The sequence below is a fragment of the Canis lupus genome, chromosome 17 (assembly GCF_003254725.2).
Source record: "Canis lupus dingo isolate Sandy chromosome 17, ASM325472v2, whole genome shotgun sequence".
Taxonomy (NCBI): domain Eukaryota; kingdom Metazoa; phylum Chordata; class Mammalia; order Carnivora; family Canidae; genus Canis; species Canis lupus.
In genome coordinates this window covers 58,438,436-58,458,138 of record NC_064259.1, presented here as the reverse complement: position 1 = coordinate 58,458,138, position 19,703 = coordinate 58,438,436, and the positions used below count along the sequence as shown (strand labels likewise).

Sequence of the window (19,703 nt, the reverse complement as noted above, 5' to 3'; positions counted from 1 at the left end):
CTTTAGAGTCTGGGAGCCGGGGTGGGGGGGGAAGACCTGAAGTCATGGCCTAGGCAGATCACCTTAGGGAATAAGGGACATTCATTGAATCCCAGAGAAAAGAAGGCTTATGGGGGATATAACAGCCTTCAAATATCTGAAGAGCTGCTGTGTAGAATAGACTCAGAGTGGCTCCAGAGGGAACTTTTAGGATTTATGGGCAGAAGTGAGAGACCTTTTGACTCAATATTTTAAAAATCTCTAAAAACAATATAATAACAATTATTTACAGATGACGAAGGTAAGTGAGACTCAGAGTTAGAAATGAATTACTCTAGATCAAACACCTGGGAAATGGCAGAGTCACATTTGAACACAGGTATCCTAATCTTAAATCAAGATTTTTCCATTCTTCTTCGCCACTTAGGGAGAGACACAGGAGGCCCAGGGGGCATGGCAATCCAGGTGGACATAATCTGATTTGAGTTGGCTGCTCAGATGTTTATCATTTTTGACCATTTACCCTCTGGCTTGGGCCAGGCCTTTCTTGGGAAAAGCTAAGGCCCAGCCAAGACCAGTAGCCCAGCATAGGTGGAGGAGGATGAGATCACCCTGTCCTCAGTTTGGGGTTTGCTTTGCCTTACTGCCTAGAGCAATTTCTTGCCCTGATTTCCAGTGTGGGCTGAGAACCCAGGTCAGTCAGAAGCCTGGCTCTCGGTCTGCCTGTGTGGGTGTTGCTGATGGGATCGGCTGCTGCTCCAGGGCAGCTGGGGCAAGGGGCCGAACACGGGGCCCCTCCCCACTGCCCAGGCAGCCATGCTGAGGAGCTTGTGGAAATGCCTTCCACCTTCCCCTGCTGGGCTTGCCTGAGAGGCTCTGAGTGGGTGGCAGTGGAAGACAATTGTTACTAGGTTAGAGAATAGAACACAGTACCCTCAGGTAACAGAAGGGAGTGAAGAGAGAACATGTAAGAAGAGGAGAGGTCTGGGAAATAAGACCAGGGTTTTGCATGTAGGTAAAAACTCCCAGGGGAGGAAGAAGGGAGCCTGAGGGGTTTTGCTCCATTTACTGTGGTTTGTTGGCACACAGGCCTTCTACTAGGTAGGGGTCACAGAGGTTCCTGCTCCCCATGGAGGCCTGAATGGGTGAGGATGCTCAGGTGGTACCCCAAGCCCTGACCCTGGAACAGGGCACAGTGGAGCTTCTTAATGCATTGAGTGTTGGTTGGTGTGACTGACGCATCTGCCAAGGGAGAAAAGCAAAGAAGGCAGAGGCGCCTCCTCCTCCTCAGCTGCCCCTTCCCTCCTCTCCTTTCTCTTCTTTGGGAGGGGCAGGTGAGCAACAGCGTCCCCATGGGGTGAAGCAGGCGGGCCCAGCACTGGGCTTGCTGCAGATGTCTCAGCTTTGCTCTGCTCAGGGCCCACCAGCTGGCAGGAAGCAGGACAGAGGTCACTTGAACTCAGACCACAGGTCGCTGTTAAATACATCAGCTTTTAAATCAATCTTTGTTCAAAGTCCAGTGAGTTCCAAGACTGGAGCTCACTAGCAGAGAGAGAACTTCCAGAACGGACTGGCTCTTCTTCTTCCCAGTTCCAGGTAAGAACTGACTCTGTCCCTCTGACTTAGGGCGCCAGCTGCTTGGGCCTGAACCACCTTCTTTCTTTTCCTTTCTCCTTTTCCAAGCAGTAGCTGGCTGTCCAGGGCAGAAGGGAGGCTTATGGGGAAGCCAGTGGCCCTTTTATGATGGTGGTGGTGGTCGGTGGGGTAGGTATGGGCCACACTCTGAGGTTCTCTCTGCTTGTGATGTCTGACCCTTGCAGGTTAGGGTCTGCTTCACAAAGGAATTGGTAAACTGATTTACCAGAAAAAGCTTTCCAAGGGTTGCCTGGGAGTTTGATGTGCAGCCAAAAGGGAGTGTGACAAAAGACCTCCCAGGTCACCAGGGATATACTCCTCGGAGCTCCCCAGTAGGCAAGGGCTTTGTGTTTTAGAGATTTTCTTCTGGAAGCAGCCCTTAAAGAATAAAACCTAACTTAATTTTCCCACTGGATAATAAAAACAGACACCTCCTCCTTTCATCACGTTATAGCACTAAGAAATGAAGAAAAGACAGTGGGTTTCTAGGCTGAGTTTTAAAGCAACTTCCCCAGGCTCTACCGTTTGGAGTTTATAATTCTTTGGATCTTGTGTGGGTCTGAAAATTTTTGTTTCTTTAACATTCCAGATGATTCTGGTGTGCAGCCTGGTTAGAGAACCCCTGGCCACTTCCTAAGCAGAAGAGTCCAAGGGACTTAAATATGAAATTCGTCTAAGGGCTCACCAGCCAAAGACTTTTCTGGTCTGGGCTGGTTCCTTCCTCCTCAGCTGTCTCTGCAATGTTGCACCGACGTGCTTGCTCTCGGTTCCGTATCCAGAAGTCACAGGAGCTGGTTGTCTAGTCACCTGTAGTCACATGTTTTCTCCTGCGGCAAATAACTCAGGGACTTTGAGTTTGTGTGTTATGACTAAGTAAATTGTTCTTATCTTTGGCTTTTTTGCATGTTCTTTGCACCATAAACTATGAAGCTGCTAGTAATGATGTCTTGTGTTCTGGCCAGACAGTTCCCTCTCCTCCAGGGGAAAGGACACAGGACTGGAATGCAAAGAGCTTAGGCTGTGGTTTGGTTGTTAGTGACAGACCATTAGACAAGTCAGCCAACTGGAGCTTCAATTTCACCATCTATCAGTGAGGGCCTCTCTTTCCCCAGGGCTGTGCTGAAAATAAAATTATAAACAGGATGAGGGGATTAGAGGCACAAATGTAAGGCATGTACATCTCCTGTGTGTGTCCAAAGGATCTGTGGGAAGAAATAGGCTTGCAGTCAGTTGGGGCACCTTGTCCTGGTGTTTGCATCTCAATGAGCCTCTCTTTACTCCTCTGTAAATCAGGAGTTGGGACTAGATCACTGCTAACATCCTCTCCAGCCCACTGGAACTTTAAGTATGAGGACCTCATAATCCTGCAGCTTGGAAGGCTGACTCCTTCTTGTCATTTGAGTATGAATCCAAATGTTACCTCCCCAGGAAGGGCTCTCCAAGCCAGCCTCTCCCTTTGTCCCACCACCGCATCTCCATCTTTCATAGCCTTTGTCACCAGAAGTCCTCTCGTTTACTTTCTACTTGTCACCCTTGCCTGATGTCAAGTTTCAGGAGAGCAGGGATCTTGTCCTTTGTGTTACCTGCTGCAATCCTCATTCTTAGGATGTTACCTGGCATAGAGTAGATGTTTAGATATTTGGTTAAATTGAAGTTAGTGTGGCAGGGAATGAGCTGAAAGGATAGAATCATGGTGTTTTGATAAACTGCTCTTAAGAAGAGGATGCTTAAGAACTCTGATACTCTCAGATCATCTAAGATCCTGGGTTTGATCATGTGGGAGATGTGCGTCTCTGGTCACATCTTGGTTAAATGATTTTCATATTTGTTGCATAGGAGTTTGATAAGAGTAGTTCAACTAGGCATGTTTCCTCAAGATCTCAGCAACATCTGTCCTTTGTGTTTCGTGAGGAACTGCCCAAATTTTCTTAATCCTGTTACTTGGTGGTCGTGGCTAAGTGATGAAGAGCATAGGCATCGGCACTGGAAGCCTGCACTGCAAGCAGACACATTCTTCTTCTCTGAGACTCTTTGTCCTCCCCCATCAGATGGGCACAATAGTACCTCATTGTAGTGTTGGGAGGACTAGATGGGAGAAGGCACGTAGGGCCTTGCACACCATAGGTGCTAGTGTTCTGATGATCTTCAGACAACTTTGCAATAAGCATGACCCCAGGAAGGAAGGAGCCCAGGCAGTGGCAAAGAGTTGTGATAAATAGGAAGGATAACCGCTAGGTAACTTGATGGCAGCTATACAGTTTGCTCTTGGTCTGAGATGGCCTCCAGCTTCTGAGGCTCTAAGCCTCACGTGACACAAACACTGAAGCTCTTCCATAATCTGTAGGAATGAGCCTACGGTGCTTCCCAGTCTAACCTGACCTGCTTCTTCCTTTCCACGTATACCTATTCTCTGGCTTTCTGAACCACTCACCATTCCTGAACACACCTGTGCTGTTCCTTTTACCTAGGGTGTCTTCGGTCCTTCCAGTCTAACTACTTGTGTCTCCTAACACAGCATATACCTCACGGTTGGGAGGCTGGGGAGATGGTGGAAGGAACCCAGACTCAAGTGGGTTTGAATCTAGGCTCTGGGGCTTAACCAGATAGCTATGGGAAATCAACTGAACTTTGTAGAATTTTTTTTTTTAACTTGTGGAATGGACCATTAGGATTAAATGTAAGCTCATGAAAGGCACCTTAGGCTGGTGATTGGCACTTGGTAGAGCTCAGTAAATATGTATAACAATAGTAAGACATTTTCTTTTAAATATTCCAGCACTCATGCCACTGTTGGGTAATTATGTTTATAACTTTCCCCACTGCACTCCTGGGCTCTGTGAGGGCAGGACAGTGTCTTGTCTGGTTAGGGCCTTGGTATCTGTCTGCCCCATGGTAGGAACAAAATATAACTTGTTGATTATAGAAATGATACTTGAAATTCAGACAATGAAGTGATGCCTTCAGACTGTGGTGGTCAGGAAAGGATTTGTGTTTAACTTAACATTTGGACTGAGCCTTGAAAATGGGTAGGTTTTTAATTCATCACTTGGAAAGAATGTTTACTTAGGATCTACTATGAATAAGTAATCAGAGCGAGGAAGGTACTCCAGGCAGAGCAGGTGGCATGAGCCAAGGGTAGGCTGGGTGTGGGTGACTATGAATAGGCCATTTGGGTGTCTGCTGAGGAGCCTAGGGTAATGAGGTAGGGCTGGATTATGCTGAGGCTCATAGCCTGAGCAGGGAGTCTGGATTCTGCTTTTTGAATGATTGTTTTGTTTTTATTTATTATTATTTTTATTTTATTATTTTATTTTATTTTATTTTATATTTTATTTTATTTATTTTGAGAGAGAGAGCAGAGGAGGAGGAGGAGGAGAGAGAATCTTAAGCAGGCTCCATGATCAGCACAGAGCCCAACATGGGGCTGGATGTCACAACCCTGAGATAATGAGCCCAGATCAAGAGTCAGACACTTGACTGAGCCACCCAGGTGCCCCTTGAATGATTGTTTTAGAACCTGACATGATGACGGCAAGATCTCAAGGCAGTGAGTGGGAGAGCCTGGAGGCGGGAGAACTCCCTAACATACGTAAACAATGAATGTGTAGAAAAGCAAGGTCAAGAGGTCTTGTAGAACAAGATGCCAGTTTGAGGGGATAGCTCTGTTCCAGCCAAATCTCAGGACGGTTTGGCTATTTTCAGGTTTTTTTCAGCTTTACCAGCAGCAAAAGGGTATCCTCTCTAAGGGCATCTTTGTTCCTACAAAATATTGACTCTGTCTCTCTCCCAGCTTGCAGAACTCTTAGGTAAGCAAGTCAAGTGTGAAAGACCTTGACCTCCAGCCCAGAGTCCTGCCATATAGAACAAAGTATCATTCATGATGCCTGGGGGTTGGGGGGTAGTATTTAGCGCTGGCAGGCCAAATGAACTTTGAGATAAGCAGATTCATTCCTTATCATAAACGAGAAATAAGAATTACTCACTGGGCCTGGGATCATTCTTTTCCACATAATGCTCAATGGAATGCACTTCATTAATTTCCCACATGTGAAATCTCTTGCTGGCTAAGACCAAATGGTAATTGTGACAATGGGAAAGTAAAGTTAGCAAATACATATTTTAGGGCCCCACTTATCCTTCTGTTTTTGACACTAATTCTTTAAAATGAATACACTTGAGTGTTTGAGTTTCCATAGGTCTTGCTTCTCCAAGAAGGGATCCAGGTGGCCTTAAATGTATTATCTGCAGCAAAGACATAGGATCTGCTCTAGGTGAAATGTTTTTGAAGAAAGATGAAATTGAATGGCCTTTATCTCTTCCTTGCTGGAGACATCAGTCAATACCAGCTGCGACACAATGGGTTTCCTCTTATGCTGTCTGAAGCAACTGCATGTCTGAGGCTCTGAGGCTGGCCCTGAAAGAAGGTGGACATGCCGGCTCAGGGCAAGAGGAGGGCACAAGGAGGCCCTTGGTCACGGCCGACGGCTAGCAGGGATTCTTGGCCCATTCACAGGTGCTGACTTAATCTCTCATAGTCTATACCAACTGTGTTTTTCTGACAGAAATCTAGTGTTTTGCTTGTCTAATTACACAGATGCACACCAGTAGTGAAGGAACAGCATTCTCTGTGAGGGCACAATGTGCGATTTGCCCAGCCAAACTTCCTGGGAATGTTGCCTTCTCCTTGCTGAAGTTCCAAGGGTTTTATAGACCAGCAAGGAATTCAGTGCAAAGTGAATACCATCCAGGTTGAATGTTACCCTGGGCTCCCACCCTATCTTCCTCTCATGACTTGATGAAACGGAAATAATTTCCTCTATGGTACATCCTAGTTATACAGTCAAATATCTATCCACAGTCACGATGACTAGGGTTAAACATTATTTACCTGCTGTCTTGCTAAGTTTTTGCTGTGTAGTTTTTCATGGCTTGAGTGTTGGTTACATAAGAGCCTTTTGAGGAGAGACCGTTTTCTTTGTGGTCTGGTACTTAACTGCACCATTGGTTCCCAACTATTAGATAAGATGGTGCTGGATCCATAGTGTTCGTGACTAGCAGTTGGGTACCATGTTTGTAGAATAATCCTGCTGCATCCTAGATGGAAGACAGTCCCTGGGACCCCTTTCCTGATGAAGTCATTGTACCTGGTTGTCTGTCACTGACAGCACCCTTCTGTTTTTCTGCCTCCAAACAGAATGCATTTTTTCCATACCCTTTCTTTAATCTTTTGGAAATTCAATGATGCTTCCTGGCAAATGAGCCTGTTCGCTACTTATTCCTTGGCTACCATGGTCCATCCCCGGAGCAGCTCTCCGTATGTAAGGTCACGCTTTCCTCATTCTATCTGCTCTACCTTTCTGTTCGTTGGTCCCTGTGCTGGTTACCTGGTACACACACCAGTTAGAGCTCAGCTGCTTCCAGGGGTGGCACCTCCTGACCCACTTAGTCTTGAAGTTTTATAAAAGCTCCCAAGAAACTTATACTTCCTTGATATATGGTATTTGGTTCTATTTTTGCAATTCCCTGGCTTTCAGGCTTACATGATACTTCTGGGTTCAGAGAAATCTGAATTCATTATATGAGTTTTGTTTCATGAGGAACAAGATCTGCAGCCCTGACTTTTCTGACAGCTAATGCTAACTTTATAAGGGTGGACTGCAAGCAGCAGGTAGAGAATCGCTGGCCTGATGATCAAGGTGCCTGGGGATCCCCAGCCCATCCCTTCCAGTCTGCTTCAGAGAGAAAACTGGAAACACTGCTCAAGTGTTCTCACAGAAAGAGGGGTTCCCATGGCATCGGGGCTCCCACCAGAGGACAGGAAGACGATGCGCATGTATTGACTTCTCTGCCCCAGATACTGTGCTTAGATGCTTTACATAGTCAATCTTAAGTAACCTTCACTGTGTGCATTTCCTATTCCAGGTGTACTTCTGTCTTCAGCTCAAGGTTAAGGAAGTCACCCATGCTCTCACAGCTAGTCAGTGGTGATGCTGGAATTACAAACTGGGTTATCTCTAAAACGCTTGTTCTTAGTGATGTCCTTTACCCAGACTCAAATGATTGTGGGACAATGGAATAAAAATACTGATTCCCTTCACAGCAGCTACACACCTAGACATTTCTTTTAGATTTTTCATGACTAGAAATTACTCTGTTCTACAGGTCTTTTAAGATGACTTTTAAGGTGACCCCCCTAATTTTTGAAACTACTCATTCAGTCTCTTCTTCCTTCTCCCCATTCATCCTGCTGAACCAGTCCCTAACACACTTTATCTCTCCAGCCCTACCTTCTGTCTTCTCATACCTGCCAACTCATGTTGGTCTAACATTCCAGCTCTGTGCTCATCGTATGTATAGAAATCCTCATCTCTGAGCCTTCTGTTTTTTAAACATGTCAAACCCAAAATTAGGATAAAAGTTACTACTTTCTCCTTCTATTCTTGGCGGACACTGTGGTGAGAAAAGCCCTGAGAAGCCATTCTGATTGGTCTGTTATCAATTAATGAGATCTACCTATATATCTAATGGGGGAAAAAAATCACCCTAGGCTGTTTCTTAGAAAAATGGATTCGATTTGTTGACTCATTGTAGTGAAACAATGCTGTGGCTATTGGAAATCCTTTTGGCCAGTGGTTATAAACTGCCAGCTCAGGGTCTCAATTCTGTTGAGTTTACATGGAGTTTCTTAAAGATTTGAAATAGAAAAAAAAATTGAAATAGCTGTCAGCTTTTTACAGTGGTGACATTTTGCATAAAGCTGGATTTCCAGATTCTCTTGAGAAATTGGGAGATCTGGCATTCTGGGTTCCTATTACCTCCCAGCAGCTGTCTTTTGGTGCTAATAGCAGCAAATCCACGGGCCTCTCTTGGGCACCCTCAGCGATTTGTCAGTTTGAGCCCATTGGACATTTGGGTCCATATCCTCAGAGTTCCTGGTTTGTGTCAGTTACTCTGCGGGAAGAATTGAAGCTGAGGTAAGTGACTTTATTTTCCTCTTTATCTCATTTTTTAAAAAACTTCTGCCCCAGTGGAAATATTCCATCCCATCGGGGTGGAACCCATTTCCTATGCTCCTCGTATCCTCCCTGATACATCAACATACTGCTCATTTTCTTCACCGTGAGAATAAAACCATCAGCCCTGCTTTCCCCTCAAGCTGCTATCCCGATTCTCTCTGTCATCTGTTTTGAGATGTGTCTAGATTCATTGCCTCTATTACTAGCTTCTCGAGCCTTCTCCGTCCTGGACTTCCATGTTCTAAGCTTAGTGACATATTCAGTTTTCATTCTCTTTACTTTGTAATGACGTCATTTTGCCTTGCTAATCACTCAATCTTGAAATTCTTCTTTTAGTTTGACTATGCCATAAAACCTTGGCCTTCTGATTATTCCTTCTCTGCTTCCTCTTCTGGTTGCCTGGATATAGGGTTACTCCAGGCCTTATCCTGGGCCCCCATCTTTCCATGTTCCTACTTGGGGGGTGGGTTTCACCTAACTCTGTGGTGCACACCCAATCCATTGTCCCTGAGCTCCAGCCACACTCCTATCTACCTGCAGGATGTTCTGCAAGTCCTCTGATTTAAGCCCATCTCAAATGTGGCTGTTGCATTTGTCATGGTGACACCATGTTTTAATGGTGTCACTTTTCCGTTAGTGAGCTTGGTTTTCTGACCCCTTCCCTGTGCAACACCCAGCCCAAGTAGAAGACGCATTAGTCTCTGTGCAGCTATAACAAGAATACCATAGATTGGATGGTGGAACGTGTGTGTGCATAAGCAGCAGAAATTTATTTCTTTACAGTTCTAGAGGCTGGAAGTCCAGGATTAAGATGTTGGCAGGATTTCTTCTGTTGGCAGGCAGAAGACTGAGGCCTCTCTCCTTGGCTTGCAGATGGCCACCTTCTTGCCATGCGCCCACATGGCCTTTCCTGGGTGCATGTACTCCTGGTGTCTTGTCATTTTATAAGGATTACTAGATTATTTCCCCAACCTGTGACCTTACCTACCCTTCATTATCTCTTTGTTAAAGGCCTATCTCCAAATATAGTCACCTCAAGGGTTAAGATTTCAACATTAAGAATTTTGGGAGGGATATAGTTCAGTCCATACAGAAGGGGAGTCTAGGGTTGAAAATAGGAAAGATGTCAGAGTGGATCAGCAGGAAACACTGAGGTAAGGCAGCAAATCTAAGTAACAAATGACCTTTATGGAGCAGTGACAGAATGAGAAGATGGCTCCAGGGCTGTAGTATCCTTGTAGCTCAGAACGGAGAAGAGCCAGAAACACAGAAATAATTTTGAACAGAAACTCAGAACTCTGTTCAAATAGAGCTGTGGCCTCAGCAGACTTTACTGTGCATGTGCCACCGAGTGCAGCAGAGGCCCCTTCCTGATGAAGGAGAGGCCACAAGCAAGCAGCATGTGAGTAAGGGAAGCCTATGTTAGGGAGAGGACCAGGGACCCCTGACACTGCTGGGGGCCGCAAATCTGTTGTATGTCCTGCTCACTGGTCACCTAAGTGTTTTGGACATTTGTGTTATGAAAACTGTCCCGTCTGTGGCCACCTGTCATGGAGAAATCTGAGGGAACGGGATTGAAGAGTTGATACAATCCACCCTCACTGTAGTTCTTCTGCCACTGTCACCTCCACTCTACTCTCACAGCTGCCATCCTGGTCCAGGCCTTGCTGCATGTGAGGAGGGTTATTACAACAGTCTCTTGGGCAGCCCAGGTGGCTCAGCAGTTTAGCCGTCTTCAACCCAGGGTGTGATCCTGGAGTCCAGGGATCGAGTCCCACATCAGGCTCCCTGCATGGAACCTGTTTCTCTCTCTCTCTCTCTCTCTCTCATGAATAAATAAATAAAATCTTTAAAAAAAAAAAAAAAACAGTCTCTTACCTGGACTTCCCACAGTGTACCTTTGCTCCAGTTCATCCCACCTGCTATTCTTGGAGCCCATCTCTGGTCCTGTCATTCCTCTGCTCATAAGCCTTGAGTGGAGTTTGCTGACCACCAAACGAAGGCCAGATCCTTGGGCTGGCATTCAAGGCCTTTACAGTCTAATGTGTCACCATGACAGAAAGTTGGCTTTCAGTCATGTTGAGTTTTTTTTTTTTTCATGTTGAGTTTTTAACTCTTCTTTAATCATACACAAAAGCGTTCCCACTTCCATACCTGATGTTCACATTCTCTGTTTAGAATGTTTCTTCCTATTTGCATACATACTGAAATCCTACCTATCTGTTGTCAAGGTCTACATCAAGTCCTCCCTAATCTGTGAAGCTTTTTTGAATTTGTTCCATGTTGGAAGTCTTATGATATTTATCCTCTGTTCATACTGGTAGCTATTTTTGTACTAAAACTTTTCCTTCACCTCTATTCAACTATAAAGTCCCTTGAGAATAGAGTGGTTTTCAACTTTATTCCATCAACCACTTATGAGTGTTTTGCATTTGAATGTGAGCCAATCCAAGGTGGCATGGACAAATGAAATCAGGTTTGGAGTCATAGGTCTTGATGTTCAAGAGAAAGTTGAAGGACCTTTGTTCATGATCCTAGATAGACTTTACCCAGTCCAGTATGTTAACTGAAGAAGCTAAGGGGAGGAAGAGGTTGGCAGGGAACAAGAAACCATGAGGTAGAGCTGGCAGGTGCTACTTTTCCTTAGGAGCTCACAGGATGACCAGTAGAGCCTCAGATATGAATGGAACTTGAAACTCTACCCACAGGGTGATGGGGGAGGAGGCATGGCCTCTGCTTTTAAGGTGGTTAGATTTAGGGGATGGGGAGTGGCCCCACAGATGTAATTCCTAGAATAAAGAACACATGGAAGCTGTTCAAGGTTTTTTTTCATCTGCTTGATTCTGTTTGTCTGGCTCAAAACTGGGACTTGGGAAGGGAGGCGCAAGGCACAGACTTAAGGTCACCATACCCTCTATACTGCTGGCCAGGGCATTGGCTATAATCAGAGCTGGATCCCAAGGACTGCATAGTGTGGCAAGGGCCTCTCCTAACTTGCCCCCTTGGTTTCTCCTGTTGAGTAAAGGTGAGCTTAAGGTAGCTGTTAATAGTTCACCCAACCTTGACATTCTTCTCTGACCCAATGAGGGTATTATCCCAAGACTGAGGAGAGAAAACAGCAGTTAGAAGCAGAAAGGGGTGGTTTTAAGCACAAATGTCTTAAGCTAGTGGAGGGGGTGGTTTCTCAAAATGGGCATGTTCAGGTTTCAAGCAGAGAGGTTGAGTCTGTAGATCTGAGGTGAGGCATAAGCATTTATTTTTACAAATCTCTGGGGGTCACTGGGAATTGAAAAATAAAATCTGTAAGGTGAACGTGAGGGTTCAGTGAGATTCTGTACCATGCCTGACACATAGTGAGTTTTCAAATGGCAAAGTGATTTATTATTGCAGGCATCACTTGAAGGCCTATAGATTTATACTGTTTCAGCTAAATATTTCTGTTCGCTCAGATAAAACCAGATGGTGCCTTTGGGCATGAGTGGACAACTCCCAGGATTGAGGAGATAAATGAAGATCCTATAATTCTTGCTTTACTTTACTTTTCTAGGAGCTGTCCTTTCTTTTCCTTCCTCAGAAGAATTTGCTCTCTACTGACTTGTGTTGTATCTGATCTTTAGCAACTTCAGGATTCCTTTACCAAATAATACCTGGATTCGTTTAGCAACTTCAGGATTCCTTTACCAAATAATACCTGGAAGCTCACAGGTGTTAGACAAATAACTCTGTTTTGGAGTAGGGAATGTTTCAGAGACTTTTGTATTGGGAAATGTTCACTTTTGTACTGGGAAACTCTTTGTGTTTTTGTCAGGCTCCCACTGACCTTGAGACTCTCAAATATTGTTAGATCATAGATTTTTGATGAGTTAAGTGGCTTTAAATTTCTTCACTCCCACCCCTGTTTCCTACAGTGGGTAGACTTATGAGTATTCATGCCTAAGATAGGTTGCTTTTTTTTTTTTTAAGTAGGCTCCATGCCCAATATGTAGCTCAGCACAGGGCTTGAACTCATGACCCTGAGATCAAGATTTGTGCTAGGATCAAGAGTGAGTTACTCAACCTACTGAGCCACCAGGCATCCCTTTAGGCATCCCTTTATGATAGTTTTTATTAGAAATCTCCACTTATAACCATTATTATGGGATGGAGAATTTTCTTATTTATTTTTATTGGGGTATAGTTGACACAGTGTTATACTAGTTTCAGGTGTACAACATAGTGATTCGACAACTTTATATGTTATGCTGTGCTCAATTGTCACTACACAGTGCTATTACAATACTATTGACTATATTCTCTGTGCTGTACCTTTCTTTTTTTTTATAAAATTTTATTTATTTGACAGAAAGAGAGAGAGAGAGCACAAGCAGGGGGGATAGCACGCAGAGGAAGAGGGAGAAGAAGGCTCCCCAGTGAGCAAGGAGTCTAATATGGGGCTCGAACACAGGACCCTGGTGTCATGACCTGAGCCAAAGGCAGACGCACAACCAACTGAGCCACCTGGTGCCCCATGTGCTGTATCTTTCATCCCCATGACTTGCTCATTTCATAACTGTAAGCCTGTATCTCCCACTCCCCTTCACCCCTTTTGCCAATCCTCCCACACCCTTCCATCTGGCAACTATCCATTTGTTCTCTGTATTTATGGGCTGTTTCTTCTTTGTTCATTTTTTAGATTTCACATATAATGGAAAATGTTATGGTATTTGTCTTTCTTTTACTTATTTTCCTTAGCATTATACCCTCTAGGTCCATTCATGTTGTGGCTAATGGCAAGATCCCATTCTTTTTAATGGCTGAGTAATATATACATACATATATATATATAATATATATCTATAAAACTGGCTATTCTGACAGGTGTAACAGGATACCTCTTCTGGTTTTGATTTGCATTTACCTGATTAGTGATGTTGAGCAGTTTTCTTTGGCCATCTGAATGTCTTCTTTGGAAAAATGTTTGTTCAGGTTCTCTACCCATTTTTAAAAATCAGATTATTTGAGTGTTTTTTTTTTTTTTTTTTTTTTTTTTTTTGGTAGAACAGAGAACTTTTTGATGTGCAAGGTGTCAGGGCAGGCATACTTCACTACAAGTCCCAGTGACATTGGAATCAATTGAATGGAGTCTCCCTGCTTTCCCAGCTAGTTCTGCTAAGGAGAGTTCCACAGCCACCAGCCCCATGCACGCAAACAGAGGGGACAATGAGATGACTTCTCAGTGGTGGCCAACTGAATTGAACTCTCCTGGCTTTTTGGGTCTTGTTATGTAGATCATGCTCCCTTCAGCAACAGCTCCTGGCTCAGACTTCTTCTTTTTTTTTTTTTTTTTTTCTGGCTCAGACTTCTGTCCTGTGTGCAGGCTGCTGGTGAGTGGTGCTGACTTGGGGCCAGAGACCGGCACAGGTTGGTGGCTGCCTGGGAGCTGAGAAACCTTAGCCTGCCTTGAGTTCCCTGAGTCTCATCAGCTATTTCTTTCCTGTGGAAAATAGCCCAGTGGCTTCAATTCTTTCTTCTCTGGTCACATCCACAAGTCTCTGACACCTCTGTTGTCATTGTCCTGCCTTCCCAACTTCTAAAGTGTGCAGAACTTTTCTTCTTGACGGTAGCATGTTATTCTCTTTCCTGGTAGCAATAATCTAATTCCTTTGGAAGAAGGTGGAGTCTAAAGGTATGATGAATAATTAAGATTGATTAAAAACATCTTGGGGGGACAGTGATGCCTGGGTGGCTCAGTCAGTGAAGCATCTGCCTTCTGTTCAAGTTGTGATCTCAGGGTTCTGGAATCCAGCTGCTGGTCAGTCTCCCTGTTCAGCAAGGAGTCTGTTCCTTCCTCTGCCTCTCCCCCTGCTCATGCTTTCTCTCTTTTTCTCTCTCAAATAAATCAATAAAATCTTAAAAAAAAAAAAAAAATCTCTGCCTCTCAGCTCTGAGTCTTTGTTGTCCACTAGCCAGCACTTTGTTCTCTTTCCCACAGACAAGCAACTTTGTTGCCAAGAATTGACTTTCCTCCCAGAGCTCAGCAGTGGCCTAGAGCTTTCTTTTATTTCCAGTATTTTATTTTGGCTATCTGAACTGGGGGTAAAGGCTGCTGAAGATTTAATGGATTCCAGCATTGGATGATTGCTCATATGGTATTATAGAAATCCTTACACCTTCACTAGTTAAATACCTGTCCACCATAGGGGTCCAATCTGGATTTTCTCAGGAAGCAGAAGATGGGGTTGGGGGTGAGGAAACAGGAATGAGTATCCTTAAATACAAAGATCTTTCCCATGAGGCCCTGTGTTCCAGAGTCCCAGGCATCTTTGTCACAAAGCAGTGATAGTCTTGCTAAAGTCATGGGTCCCACCCCTGACTTAGGGGCCAGTGTAACACCAGACGGATCCAGGTCTGGAGCTGGACCAGAGCCCAGGCATTGGGATCCTAGTTGAATTGTTATTTGGCAAGATGTCAAAGGAAATAGTTTCAGGGACCCAAGGGCCCCATGGGAGGGCCCGGCTTCTGGGGTTTTGGTCTGCTTTTCTCTGTTGCTGTGGTTGAAGGTGTTAAATATCTCATCAGTGTGGGGTGGGCACTGTCATTAATCCTTCATGGGCTGCATTGTGGGGAGGGGCTGATGTGGTGGCAGGAGGGGGCAGGGGGTTCAGAGTGGCAGCTGTTTCCCAGCCAGCATCCGAGGCTTCAAACACGTAAGTTCAGATCTGAGTGATTGCTGTCTGGCTGTTTGAAAACTTTCACCAAACAAATAAACAACTTGGGGTTTTGCCAAGAAATAGAGCTGTCTTTCCTGTGTGTCTCTGTTGAGACCTAGGAAAATGTTATCCCTTCCCCCTTGGGATAAACATGAGACTAGTCTGGCTAGCAAGGTTCACTTTCTATCCTTACAGATCTTCAGAGAAAGAGATTATGATCCTGTGGCTACACCCAGAGTGTAAGATTGCTAAATTTTAGGGGAGGGTGCCTTAGACACGAGCATGCATATGCTGATGGCAGACTGTCTCCTCTTTTGATGAAAACACAGCATTGAATGGTTTTTATTTTGATTATAAGGACATGTTGCAGATTTTGTAGGACATGGTTAAGGTTTCTCCATCATTACCCCCAAATTTCAGAGGGCTTTGGTATTTTTCAATTTTCAACCCTATGAAACTGAACATTGAGAAGGATCTAGAGGTGAGTTTGGGGATAGATGTAGATTTGAGCTGGAAAATGGAACTGATACATGCAGGTCAGATGCTAAGCAGAAAGAGAAGTAAAGGTTCAGGGATCCCAGGTGCCTGCACATGAGGAAGCCCCCCCACCACCTCTGGTGATGCCCAGTCCCCTCCCCCCACTATCCTTCCCCATTTCTTCCCAAAGTGGTGTTTTCCTGGTGAAGGGTCATGCTATGAGAGCTGCTAAGCTCTGCCAGGGGTGGTGGCCAATGACCACAGGATTGTAGTTCTATTTTTCTCTTCCCTGGAGATGCAGTGGGGAGGGCTCAGGCCCTGGGCCCTTGGCCAGAGATCACTTGAAACAGTGTCTGTTTGTTTGTTTCTTTGACTGCTTAGTTGTTGGTACCTCTGGTGGCATGGCTGGGAGGCTCTGCTAAGACTACTATCTGCAATGGCCAGGTTGTCAGGCAGCGGGAGCCTTTCTGCCCAGTTTGTACTGTATGTCTCTGTGGGCAAGAAGGTCAGAGATGGCTCTGGAATCACCATGTTGTGGCTTCTAGGGAGCCTGGAGCACTTTGCCCTCTCTCCTCCACCCCACCATCCATTCCCTACATGGTCATCTGTTCCTGTCCATCCAGGAGGGAAGGCACAGACAATTTATTCTCTGATTTCCTGGTAGGGAACTGTGATGAGCCACACACAAGGCTCACCCTGTAGGTAATATAACCAGCAGAGTCCAGCCTTCTGCTTTTGGGCGTCTGCCTTGCACCTGGCGCTCTGGCCTCCAATCTTATTCACCTATAAAAGAAAATGCTTAAGCGAGGAGGGATTGATGACATTGGCAGGAGCCTTCCCCATGGGAACTGGGTGCCAAAGGCCCAGCTGGTGGTTTTTACACTTGTCCTTTCTTCTGTGGCCCAGGACCTTGCTCCAGAAGTGGGGCAAAAGGACGGGCAGGAGGGATGGAAATGGAAGCTGCTTCAGGCAGGAGAAAGTGGACCCGGCCACAGGAGTCCTTTCTCCATGGGCCATCCCTACTCTGCTCTGACTAGAACTTCAGGGCTCCTGGTCAACCACTTTCTCATCTCCTCTCCAATAGATCAGGCCAGCTCTGAAGGGGTTGTTTCTCTGTTTTTAATTGTTTGAAGCCTTCCTGATCCTGTCCTACCTCACTTGACTCTGACTAGTCCTTCAGGTCTTAAGAAGGTCATTTTTTCCAGGAAGCCATTCTTAATTCTGCTCATCCCAGTCCCTACTTCCAACACCCTTTATTATATTCTGCTTTATCACTCTGTTTTTCCCTAGCGTATCATTCACCATGTGTTGTTGTAAAAATATATTCTCTCTGATGTGAGAGGCAAAGTATAGTTCCGTCTTGTCTGCAGATTTATCCTCAAGGCCTAGTATTTGGGAGGCTCTCCAAATATTTGAATGAAAATGGGCTTGGAATTTCTTAAAATTTTTAGGTCAGATGTTAAGACCTACTTTCTTTAGATCAGGGGGACAAAGAGGAATTTAGTTTTGGAGTTACTGAGACTGAAAAATCTGTCCAAGACCCAGCCAAATACGTGGGTCTGAAACTCCTGTAAAAAGGACATCCTTGGGGAAATAGATTTGGAAATCATTAGCAAGTCCTGGAAGGCAGCCTTCTATCCTCCCAGTGTTGCTATGGCCTAGGTTTAGCGTGATTAGAAGAATAGGATTATGAGAGATGGAGGACAAAGCTTCTCTCTCCTAGTAGATTTTTCTTTCCCATGGGTTTATTCATTTGTTTCCCATTCCAGAAATGGCTTCCACCTTCCATCCACGAGAATGTGAGCTGTCTAAACAAGAAGGGCAAAGCTATGGCTTCTTCTTACGAATTGAGAAGGACACTGATGGCCACCTGGTCCGGGTGGTTGAGAAGGGTAGCCCAGCAGAGAAGGCGGGCCTCCAGGATGGAGACCGAGTTCTTAGGATCAATGGTGTCTTTGTGGACAAGGAAGAGCATATGCAGGTGAGTGGGACATCTGGGGTTCTTCTTCTAAGATCTCTCTAACCTGGGCAGCCCGGGTGGCTCAGCGGTTTGGTGCCGCCTTCAGCCCAGGGCCTGATCCTGGAGTCCTGGGATTGAGTCCCACGTCGGGCTCCCTGAATGGAGCCTGCTTCTCCCTCTGCCTGTGTCTCTGCCTCTCTCTCTCTCTCTCTCTCTCTTTCTCTCTCTCTGTCTCTCATGAATAAATAAACAAAATCTTAAAAAAGAAAAATCTCTAGCCTCCACATCTCTGCTGATTAGTTTTTGGGATCATCAGAGATTTCCCGGCTGCCACTGGCAAGGCAGACACCTTTATGGCTATACTTTCTGCGTGCTAATCAAATCCCCTCCAAATTAACTGGAAACTATAAAAGTATTCCTGGATTGAATAGTGTCAGAGCCAATAGGCATCATGTTTGCTATATGCCAGGAACCATGCTAGGCAATTTCATATTCCTTATTTTGTTGAATACAATCCATGAGCTACATATCACCACTTCACAGAAGAGAGCTCAGAGGCTCCGAGAACGCATGCTAATGTGTTCATGCAGTGAACACACGTGAAGGTCTGACATCCCAGTTCTGCCTGCCTCCTAGTGGATGCTCTTTTCAATATACCATGCTGTTTCCATTAGTCCAACTGGGATTGGGCCCCACTCTAGGTTCCACCAGTGCTAGAGCCCTGCCCCCTCCAATCAGCACCTAGATCTTAGGAGGGATGGGGTACAGATGGCTGGAGCACTACCTGCTGACTCTTTGGGCTCCAGAGGTCAGCATTCAGAATCTCTAGGTCCCCAGAATGAGCCAGATGGTGAACATCCTCTATGGTGGCTGATGGGGTTCTTGGTTAAAGTTATCTTTTTCTTCCTTCTAGGTTGTGGATCTGGTCAGAAAGAGTGGGAATTCAGTGACTTTACTAGTCCTGGATGGGGATTCCTATGAGAAAGCAATGAAAAAACAGGTAGACTTGAAAGAGTTGGGTCAAAATCAGAAGGAGCAGAGTTTGAATGATGAGAAACTGTCCCCCGTGGTGAATGAAGGAGCACAGACTTGGACCCAACCCAGGCTCTGCTACCTGGTGAAGGAAGGGAACAGCTATGGCTTCTCTCTGAAAACCGTCCAAGGTGAGCTTGAGGGTAGGATTTTCAGGAGAAAGATATAATTGTTTAATGACTTCTTTGACGAAATCTTCAGATGCTGTGATTATCCAACTGCAGCTCCTCCCTCCCTCCCTCCCTCCCTTCCTCCCTCCCTCCTTCCTTCCCCCTCCTTCCCTCCCTCTTTCCCTTCTTCCCTCCCTCCCTGGACCTTCCCTTGCTTTGACAATTGTGCAATGAGGAATCAAAACACTGGAGCCAGCACAGGGTGGGGAGGACCACTGGGCACTCTGTCCCCCAGTGTTTGTTAGGCTGAGCCTTGGAGGGCAGGGGGTTAGAGGACCGCAGATCCTTTGTTATTATTTCCTCACTTCTTGAGGGTGAGAGTGGAGGGGAGAAGTGGGAATAAAAGGCAAGAAAAAGAAGATTCTTCATAATAGCTACTTTTGAATAAGGATATCTTTTTACTACTGAGTGCTCAGGTGATCATTTATTCAACACATTCTTGAGTATGTTGATATGCCAGGCCCTGTTATAGTTGCCAAGGATGCTATACTAATCCCCACCCTCCTGTGACACTGAAATAGTACCTTCCACTGTGGCCCAGCCTCAACTGCTCTGAGATGTGTCCCTGACTTCTGAGAGGTACATAGTGATTTGAAAAGCCCCAATCATCAGGAAGTACTAGAAGCTCTGTTTCTAGGATTTCAGAGATGTACGCTGACCTTTGCTCAGTTGACTGTGGTTCTGTAATGGTGTCTCTGGGATTTAGGTTGGAGCCATAGAAGCTATATTAGCCTTTTGGTTCCAC

General features: G+C 45.3%; 1 protein-coding gene across 3 annotated transcripts in view; it reads left to right on the top strand.

Annotated features, from left to right (window-relative positions):
• Positions 1-912: 912 nt before the first annotated feature.
• Positions 913-19,703, top strand: part of PDZK1 (PDZ domain containing 1) — a 39,867-nt gene continuing 21,076 nt past the window's right edge. The window contains exons 1-4 of one of the 3 annotated variants that reach the window (XM_025453262.3): positions 1,119-1,575; positions 13,968-14,030; positions 17,566-17,777; positions 18,670-18,919. In XM_025453262.3, coding sequence (XP_025309047.1) covers positions 17,568-17,777; positions 18,670-18,919 — 460 coding nt within the window. In that variant the 5' untranslated portion in view covers positions 1,119-1,575; positions 13,968-14,030; positions 17,566-17,567. Of the gene's footprint in view, positions 991-1,118; positions 1,576-13,967; positions 14,031-17,565; positions 17,778-18,669; positions 18,920-19,703 lie in introns of those variants that run through there. The other 2 variants (XM_025453263.3, XM_025453261.3) reach the window with 2 other exon arrangements.